The 9584-nt window shown below is 58.7% G+C and overlaps 2 protein-coding genes across 2 annotated transcripts in view; one reads left to right on the forward strand and one right to left on the reverse strand.

Moving 5' to 3' along the window:
• PASK (PAS domain containing serine/threonine kinase) overlaps window positions 1–460 on the forward strand; it is a 28538-nt gene extending 28078 nt beyond the window's left edge. Inside the window, exons 18-19 of the mRNA XM_009996756.1 lie at window positions 9–49; window positions 128–460. Coding sequence (XP_009995058.1) covers window positions 9–49; window positions 128–460 — 374 coding nt within the window. The remainder of the gene's footprint in view (window positions 1–8; window positions 50–127) is intronic.
• Window positions 461–3075: 2615 nt separating this feature from the next.
• SNED1 (sushi, nidogen and EGF-like domains 1) overlaps window positions 3076–9584 on the reverse strand; it is a gene marked incomplete at its 5' end in the record, with an annotated part of 18650 nt that continues 12141 nt past the window's right edge. Inside the window, 11 exons of the mRNA XM_009996757.1 lie at window positions 3076–3112; window positions 3350–3433; window positions 4083–4170; window positions 4673–4789; window positions 5014–5100; window positions 5597–5679; window positions 6006–6150; window positions 6475–6753; window positions 7352–7464; window positions 7548–7731; window positions 8856–9264. Of these exons, the coding sequence (XP_009995059.1) occupies window positions 3076–3112; window positions 3350–3433; window positions 4083–4170; window positions 4673–4789; window positions 5014–5100; window positions 5597–5679; window positions 6006–6150; window positions 6475–6753; window positions 7352–7464; window positions 7548–7731; window positions 8856–9264 (1626 nt within the window). The remainder of the gene's footprint in view (window positions 3113–3349; window positions 3434–4082; window positions 4171–4672; window positions 4790–5013; window positions 5101–5596; window positions 5680–6005; window positions 6151–6474; window positions 6754–7351; window positions 7465–7547; window positions 7732–8855; window positions 9265–9584) is intronic.

Below are 9584 nucleotides of genomic sequence, written 5' to 3' on the forward strand. Positions count from 1 at the left end.
CCCCGGAGTTCTGCTGGAGGAGCCGCGCCAGCTCTACCACCACTTCCAGGTGAGGGGTAGGGCTGCCCGCCCCGGGAGCGGGACACGGGGCCGGGGCTGTGCCTGAAAACCTCTGTCCCGCCCACAGTACGCCTACTTCAGGATGGGGATTCAGCAGAAGGAGATGGTGAAGGCCCGGCTTTTCCAAATGCCCTTCGCCGAGCTCAGGAACCGGCACATCTTCCTGGAGCGCCGGGGGCTCTACCAGACACCGCTCAAAGGCCAGACCCAAACCTCTAACCCGAAACTAAAGGACGTCCTTCAGCTCCCAGAAAAAGACTTCCTGGCCAGCCTGGCCTGCTCTACCGTGGAGGAGTATGAAGTCTTCAAGAAGCTGCTGGCTCGAGAGGAGGAGGAAGAAGAAGAGGAGGAGGAAGAAGAAGAAGAGGACACAGATGCGTTATACACAGAGGAAGACTAAGGCTTGGACACTGAAGGATGTAAATCAGTCCAGGAGTGAGGAGGTGAGGTTCCAGGGTGCCTGAACTCCCCCATTCTGGCCCCACTGCACTCACAGGTGCTCTGGGCCTTGACCACACACAGGTATAAGCCACGGTGGCTTCAGGACTCTCTGTGTGGGGCCCTTTTGAGGGGCAGCAATAAATCTCATCTATCAGAATACAACAATAACCCTTGTTCCTCCTCATTGACCAACTACTTTAGAAAAATCCAGTTTCTGTAAAGAGTTTTTATTTTTTTAAAAAAGGGGAAAAAAAAAAAGGAAAAAAAAAAAGAACCAAACCAAAATAACTAATTTATTGTCAAGGCTAGGTTGGAATTCACTGCATTACATACTTTGCTGGCTGTAGGGTGGGAGGCAGGGGGCTGCTGCATGGGCTTGCAGCAGGGACAGGCCCAGGGCCTGCACTGGAGCAGGACTGTCCCCTGGTGTGACCACCTCCCCCTTCCTAGCCTGTGTTGGTGCTGGTCTTGTGGCTGACAAGGCAGGGGTGCAAATGCTTTCTGACCACAGCCCCAGAACCTCCCCTCCCTGATGGATATCAGAGGCTGTTCTGGCTTTTCCCTTGCTCTGTTCTTTCAGACAAGGGATGGCCTCTCATGCCCTGGAGAGGCAGAATTCCTGTCCTGGTCTTACAGCAGGATGGTGCCTGGAGCAGGGTCAGGCAGCCTTAAAGGAGAAGGAGGCATGTCCATCTCCAACTCTGATTTTCCTCTGGGAGCAGAGCTAGAGCCTATGCAGGAGGAGCATCATGCTGGCCAGCTGGTCATGGCTTTACATTGCCCCTGCTGCTCCTGGGCTCCTGCTGGATGCCTCAGGAGCTGCTCCTCCTGGCCCAAAGCTCTTACACTGCTCCTGGGAGGGAGGTGGTGGTGCCAGGAGCACCTAAATGCCTGGGCCTGTTTTGCTCTGAGCATCCACGCTGCAGCTCCACACGTGGCTGAACAACACAGTGCCCTGCTGCACCTGTGGGAGGGGAGTGCTGTCCTGCTGGGATGCCCCCCCATGCTGCTCAGGAAAATAACACTATATCACAACTACGATATATCTCTGGTATGTATTAATTTATAATATACACTGTGTATGTTAATACACAAATCTATGTTTAACTAGTGTTGTCATACAAACTCACAAAAATTAGGAACATTACTAAGCTACGCTTTTTCCTTGCCTGCTCTGCTGCAGCCAGTGGGGCAGCCGCTCTAGGGCCTTGCACACTGGTGCTCTCCATAAGCACAGCACTGGCACTGCAGCACTGGCACTGCAGCACTGGCTGGTGCCAGGGAAAGTGCCAACGCTGGAGCAATTCAGGGGTGGCACGAGCAGCTTGTTTTGTCACTGAGCCCATCCTGGGCTTGGTGCTGGGCTTGGAGGCATTAGTGTCAAAACAAGCACAGTGTTAGGCTTTGTTGACAAACTTGACCCTACTTTTAAAATTCTTTTTAAGTACTCTGTTGGTTTCTGAGCTGGAAATTTGGTTTGTTTACAGGGATTGTTTACAAAGCAAAGAAAAAAGGTGGGCAGTAGAAGATGCCTCAGTTTCCCCAGCTAGAGCAGAGGAGACAGGGATGTATCTCCACTGTCCACACTTGCCTCACTGCTTAGGGGAGCTGCTCACCATTCCTAACTTGCCTATAGAGGGAAGGTCTCCTTCAACCAGAGTTTTGTGGGCCACTTTTCAGGTGATAGCTAAGGATTTTTGGTCTGCAGTAAACTGTTTTATTTGGGGGTTATAGGTAACTTATAACCTTGGATTAGGAGAACGGTTTGGTCTTGGCAGCAATAGGAGCTCAGCCCCGCTGATGCCTGAGGAGAGCCAGGAGCCTGGGGCTTGTTCAGAGTGGCTGGAGGGGGGCAAGCAGGGCTGGTCCCCATGGGGGGCAGCCAGCCAGCTGCTGCAGGACACTGGCATTCAGCTCCCTGGGGGCAGATAGGAAGCTGGAGTAAGGCAAGGCAGAGAGCAAAGACAGTGCTGGTCTGGAGGAGTGAAGGGAGCACTGCTCAGCCTGCCCATCCCACTGCATGTCCCTAACAGACTGGAGGAGGGGGGAGAGGCTGATGCCTGATGACAGGAAGGTTCCCCCACTGTGTTCAACCCAGTGAGCAGTTCTGATCTTCCTGGTGTTTCAAAAGCCCTTAGATGTGGAAAGATGAAGCTTCTACTGCTTTGAACTCTGTGAAGGAGCAGAAGGATAAGCTGGTATGCAGGAGGGCCCAAAAGCCCCGCAGCTGCCTCTTCCCACCCTGTGTGTCTGTCTCAGGCTAGTAGAAGGGGACCTACCCCTCCCTAGGGCCCCAGCCTTTGCCTTGCACAGGCAGGGTCTCGGCCCTTTCTGTGCAGGAATGTCTTGTTCCTGGTGTTGCAGAGCCATGGTGAAGCAGACCATTGCCTTCTGCTCCTCCACCCCAGCCACAACCAGGAGCCCTCAGCCACTTGCCCAAGCACGTGGCAGTGTGAGCCTGGGCTGCACTCTGGCCTCCACCCTTCTCCCCAACTCCCAGTGCAGGACACGAGCAGCCAAAGGCAGGAGCTACCCATGCCCACAGCTGAGGAGGGGCTAGAGCTGGTACTTACTCTATGGCTTTTTCAGTGTGTGACTGTTGCTTGGTTTTCTGAAAGAGAAGGAAGGAAAGTGCCATCAGCCCTGCAGCCTCTCAGCCATGGCTCACAGGGAGGTCACAGAGAGGTGGCAGCTGAGCCTTGGCCTTGTGCTCCTCCTATGGGGGACCTGCACCCCTCTCCCAATCCACTCCCAGCCTGGGCAACCCCACACATGGTGGGTGACACTGGCTATCTCTATCCTCCTGGCCTGTGCCACAGGAAGCCTGGCATGCTGCTGCTGGCTATACCTGCTGGTTGTCTTTCCAGAAGCAGTGCTCTTGCAGCTCTCCTTGTAGCAGACATCCTGGTGTACCTTGTAGACTCTCCTGTACCTGCACACACAGCAGAGGAGTGAGTTGCAGGGAGTAACAGGGACAGATCTGCTTTTATAAATGTGAGGGGAGTAAATGTGCACTAACCAGCCTTGGTAGGAACAGGGTTGAGCCTGCTAGGCCTTAGGGCTGACTCCACCCAGGCAGGCCCTTGTGCCTCCATTACAGGAGGGCTGTGGGGGGCAGAGCAGAGGCCCCCATGCCCTGGCATTGCAGCAGGGCTGTGGGGGGCAGAGCAGAGGCCCCCGTGCCCTGGCATTGCAGCAGGGCTGTGGGGGGCAGAGCAGAGGCCCCCATGCCCTGGCATTGCAGCAGGGCTGTCTCCAGCCCTCCGCTTACTGACAGAGTTAGGCAGGAGCTGGGCTGGCAGGCAGCAGACAGGGGATCTGCTCTTGCTTGGGGGTCACAAACACCAAATCAAGCATTGCTATCCATGTAAGTGGGTAACACCACAATGGGGCTGTCATTTTAGCAACACCCTGCCCTGAAACACAGCTGCAGGGTGGATGGGCAGTCCTGGGGGCTCGAGGACAGATGAGGCTACTCAGCCTGCACTGGGGAGAGGGGCAGCTGCCAGCCAGGGTCTGAGATGGACTCGTGCTCACTCTCCCTTCCCTGGAGCCAAGCACAACCCACAGGCAGTACTCACAGGTAGTGGCAGGTGCCTCCTTCCCACACAGGGAATGACTTGGTTTCCGAGTACAGCCGCGTGCATGAGTGTGGCACCTTCTTGCAGGCTGCTTGGGGAACAGGAGAGGGGAGCTATCAACAAGCCCATGTCAAGCCCTCTCTGCTTAAGACTCTATGGCAAGGGGCTGGCAAGGCCCCCCTGGCTTCCCCTCTGCTGTCCTGGAGGCCTTGACTCCACAGCTGACCCACCAGGAGCAGCAGAGCCCCCAGTGGTGCCCAGGTAGCTACATGGGCAGGGCAGGAGCCTGGCTTGCCGGGCTGCCTGGCAGGGGTGGAGGGTTCAGTCAGAAGTGGGGAGCAGACCTGTGCTCCCAGCTCTGCCTGAATTGGCACAAGCAGAGCCCAGCCCCTTCCTCCACTGCCAGCACAGCGTGACCCTCTCTAGCAGAGCCTGGGCATGGTGGGAGCCCCCTGGTCTGGGGGAGCAAGATGCTGATGGGGTGTGCTTGGTGACCCTGGGGACCTGTGGTTGGGACATCTGCCAGGCTGGGCACATGCTGTACACTTGAAGAAGGGAGCTGGGCTCTTCTGCAGCAGCAGGGCACTCACTCAGCTCGCAGAGCCGGCCCCTGAAGCCCGGGCGGCAGTCACAGTGGTAGGACTGGGCATCCCTGGTGCAGGTGCCTCCGTTCCTGCAGGGGTTTGTGGAGCAGTTCTGCTCCTCACCTGCAAAACACATACAGCCATCAGATTCTGGTGCCATGGTGCAGCCTTCTCCATCCCCCTGGCATGCTTGGGTGCTCCTAGGAGAGCTGAGAGTGGGTGAGCAGGGATGGAGCAGCCAGCAGGGACCCACACTGGGCCATTTGAGTGCCTCTTGGCAGGGCAGCAACAAGGACAAAGCCCTTGGGCAGGGTCCTTGCTGCTCATGTGTCTGCCCCCAGACTTACTCTTGCTCTTTGCCTCGTGCAACTGCAGTGCCAGACTGCCCTGGCTGGACACCTCCACGTTTTCCAGCTTCACTGGAGCCTCTGGCTCTAGACAGGAAGAGGGTCACATGTCACCTTTAGCTGGAGCCAGACCCAAAGGCAGGCCCTTTAATAGGATCCATCCTACCCACAGCATCAGGGGGCTGGTTAGGCCCAAGGCAGTGGTTTAGCCCTTCCTAGTTGGCACCCCCAAAATTAGGGTGACCACCTTATCCTTCCTGGAGGGTTGTGGGACACACAGCCCTGGGGAGGCAGGGGCAGAGCCAAGATACACAGTGAGCCCTGGAATGCTGTCAGGTGTGCCAGGCCTCTTCCCCACCCCACGGCATGGGGTTCCACTTGCTGCACCCTGACACCCAAGTCTGCCAAGCCCCAGGCATGGGGTTCCATGGTAGGAAATCTTGGGCTGGAACTTGCATCCCCAGTATTCTGGTGATGGCAAATGGGGCGCTGGTCCTGAGCTAGTGCTACACTGTCCTAAGGGAAGGCCTAGGAGAGGGCAGTGGGTGACTGGAGGGGACTACAAAGGCAGAAGAGCACTTACGTGTCTTCACAGTGATGGATTTTCCCAGTGCAGTGCCAAACCTGGCACTGATTCTCCCTCTGCCATCCACCAGCTCAGTGAACCTGGGACAGGAGAGACATGAGGGTATGGAGCATTGTACATCCCCCCAGCTCACTGCCACTCCATGTGCTCAGGCTGGAGGCAGCTGGATAAAGCACTTGCTGGCAGCATTAGTGAGAGTCCTGTGGGCTCAGTTGCAGGCAGGTGCTCACAGGGCAAGGGTCTGCCTGGCTCAGGTCCCCAGGGGCTGGGCAAGAGACAACCCAGGAGGAACAGGGCTTGACCCATGGCACACCCAGACACGGGAGCTGGGAAAAGGGGCTGTGCTCAGCCTGGTGCTTGGGCCGAATGCAGGTGGAAGAGCCCAGAGTGCTGGTGCAGTGCCTACCTGGGGGCTGGCAGGGGCTCCTCAGCTGTGTCGTGATCCGCCAGCAGGCGGAGCTCAGGCAGGAAAGCTGGGGGCAGCCTGTTGCGCAGGAGTCGGGTGTGCCCAGCTTGGTTCCACCGTCTCTCTGGAGCCCCATCCCTCTGCACTGCAAGCCAAAGGGTTAGGCTTAGCAGGAGGCAGGCTGTGAGTCAGCACAGCGACCCTACTCCCAGCCAGTCCCCTTGTCCCCAGGTTGCTATTTAGGGTGCACAGTCTGCAAGTGCCAGTCTCCATGAAGCATGCCTGAGCTGCACCTCTGCATCTGCACCCCCTGACAGAGGAAGCACCCTGCAACTCCTGCCTCCCTTTGCAGGGGACCTGTCCCCACAGCCTGCTGTGGGCACCTGGTTCTGTGACAGAACCTCGTTAGCTTCCCCATGAGCCCACCACCTCCCTCATGCTGCACCAAACCAGCAGCCCTGGCACTCACGGGTGGTGACATAGAGGTGGATGGGCTCGCTGTGCACTTGGCCTTGCTCCGTGTTCTGCACGGCGGTCACGGACAGGCGGTACTGCTGCCTGGGGAGCAGGTCCCGCACTGTGTAGGACACAAGCTTCCCGTTGGGCACGTAGCGGCTCTTGACACTCTGAGCAGTGGTGACATTGATGATGTACCCCTCCACAGCGCCGGCAGGCGGCTGCTCCCACGCCAGGGACACAGAGGTGGCGGTGACACGGGAGGCAGTGAGGTTTTTTGGGGGGAGAGGCCCTAGGGCAGGCAGGCAGGCAAGAGATGAGGAAGAAAAGGGGTGAGCACTGGTGTCCTTTAATGGTGACCAACCCTACTTTCTCACGTGCCACCTTGTAAGTAAGTGTGCCAGGGCCCCAGCTTGCCTGGCGTTCCAGCCTGTTTTCAGCCCAGCTCCAGCCATGCAGTGCACAGGGAGGAGATGCTCAGCGTTGGGTCCCTGCCAAGGCAGGTAGAGCCTCGCTGCACCCTGACACCCAGGTCTGGCCCTCCTCACTCTCCAGCAGGGAATGAATGAGGCCTGTAGGCTTCACATGGGGCTGAGCTTGTGCTGGTCTTGGGCAGTGAAAATCTGGCAGGGGAGGACGTGCTGCTGCCTCGTCTGCCCTTCCCAAGGGATGCCCGCACGCCTCCCACACACTGTGCTGGCCAGACAGGCTGACGGCTTTCACACCTTCCCCTCCCTGCAGCTTTCCTGCTGGCCAGGAGCCGTGGCTGCCCTGCCTGCCAAGCCCCAGGGCCTCTGCAGCCGCACGGAGTGGTGAAAAGATGGCTGCCCTGCCTGCCAAGCCCCAGGGCCTCTGCAGCAGCAGGGAGTGGTGAAAGCAACCCCACTCACTTGTCCACACGTGAAAGGGGGCTGTAGCCAGACTCTCTGAGGGGTGGTCTTCTGTCCCCAGGCCGCTCAGCGTTGTGACGTGGATGATGTACCTCTCTCCTGGCTGCAAGTCCCTGTGGAGGAGGAAGGGGTAAGTCAGGCAGCCAAAGGAGGGCCAGCTGGCCCAGCACCCACCTTGCTGGGTAACCCCACTCACAGGAAGGTGTACTTGGCCACGCTGCTGTTCAGCTCCACGGTGCGGTCTGCCAGGTCCCCCGGCTGGCGGATGGAGACCCGCACCCTACTGACGGTGGAATGCTGGAGCCGGTGGAGAGCCCACTGCACCGTGATGGCGCTGGCCGTCACGTTCGTGATCTCAAAGCCTTCCACCGGACGCGGTCCTGCCCAGAGCGAGGGGAGAGGGCTGCACTCAGACACTAGTCGTGGTGGGCAGCCCCATCCCTTCCCCGTGCCCCGCCAAGGGCCTGCCTGCCCCTCTGGATTGGTTTCCCAGCAGGAGCAACTCAGTGCCCAGACTCCTGTCCTCACCACCAGCTGGCAGGTGGGAGGTGTGGGCAGGCAGGAGGCACATCCATCTGCCTGGCTCCAATGTCCTGCACCATCTGTAGCACCCCTGAGGCCATCTCCTCTAGCCTCAGCCCCTGCCACCAGCCTCAAAGGGGCCGCAGTGCCTGGGCCTGGCCCTAAGCCACTGCATGCCCCAGCCAGCCATGCTGAGCCTGGTTCTCACTTCTTCTGACGTCCAGCCCTGGCTTGAGGCCTCCCCAGCTGTGCCCGAGCCCAGGTCTCAGCCTACTGGAGGGGATGTGGCCCAAGAGCATTCCTAACACCATTCCCCTCTTGTAAGAGTGCAGCTTTTCTAGCTCTAATCCCCTCCATCTTCAGTTTGCACTTGATTTCTCCATCTGACTGCCCTAGAAAGCAGGACTGCAGGTTTTTCTCCTGCCCATGCCCCCACAGAGGCATCACTGTGCCCCCTTCCCTCCACCCACAGAGGTCCCTGCCAGCCTCTGCCATCTCTGGCACAATCCCACAGCAAGCCCAGAGGGATGGAGGGATGATGTGGCCACAGGGCTTCTTGTCAGCAGAAATCACTCAGCCCCACTGCCTGGCTGGCACAGGGGCCTCTCCCACTCAGCCCAGCAGCACTGGGGACCCACACTACCCTGGGCCCAGTACAAGGAGTGATAAGTGCAGCGAGCACAGCCTGGCCCTGAGGAACAGGATCCAGGAACGGTCCCTACTTCTGGCTCCCTTACCAGCCCTTGGGCAGGGGGCCCAGTGAGCTGCAGGTGGGTTTGGTCCCCTTTTCCTCACAGCAAAGAGAACAGCAATTCTCTGTGCTAAGCACTTTTCCAAAGGCTGGATTTTCAGATCCGCACCACCAAACCTGCCGGGCTTTGGCACAGGCTGCAGCTGGAGCTGGCAGGCAGCAAAAGCCCTGTCACCTCTGGGGGCTGACAGTGCTCGTGGCTGCCATTCCACCCCCCGGGACACTACTCACTAGTGCGCGTGGTGAGCATGATGGGCCTGCTGATATCATTCTTGTTGTTCACGTTGCGTTTGACTGAAAAGACAGAAATATTGTAGGCTCTGCCGGAGGCTAGTGCCCGCAATTGGTGGGCAGAACGACTTCGGTCCACAAAATCTGTCCTGCGGTAAGAGCCGTCGAGGGATACGTACGTCACGGCGTAGCCGTCAATGAGTTGCCTGGCGGCTGCGTCCTCAGGTGGGTGCCAAGAAATCAACACACCAGTGTCCTCCACCCTTTCCACCTTTAATGAGGTTGGTGGCAGCAATTCTTCAGGGTGTGGGCAAAAGCAAAGGGGAGAGGTAACGCCATGAATCTTTAGAGAACAGACCCCGGCGGCAAGAGGCAGAGCAGCAGCGATGGAGGACGGGGCCCTTGCTGTCTTCCTTGGCGTGCCTGGCAAGGGCCTTGCAGGTGCCAGGCACCACTGGCCCAGCGGGCACGGAGGAGGGGAGCAGCCCCAGCCACTGAGACCTGGCAGCACCAGCAGGCAGCCAAGTGCTTGCCAACGCCTAGGGCACTGGTGGGATGGGGCGAGGGGCCCCAGGGAGGCCATCGCCAGCGGCAAGAGGCTTCCCCCAACATCTCAGCCTCCCCTCCTCAGGGCATCCAAGGGATCGCCATCACTGCCGGGGCAAGCCTGTCCCCAGTGTCCTCACACCAAGCCCGGTGCCCGCGGCAGCGGTTCACTGCCCTCGCACC

The sequence above is a fragment of the Chaetura pelagica genome, unplaced genomic scaffold (assembly GCF_000747805.2).
Source record: "Chaetura pelagica isolate M959 unplaced genomic scaffold, ChaPel_1.0 scaffold264, whole genome shotgun sequence".
In the NCBI taxonomy this organism is placed as follows: domain Eukaryota; kingdom Metazoa; phylum Chordata; class Aves; order Apodiformes; family Apodidae; genus Chaetura; species Chaetura pelagica.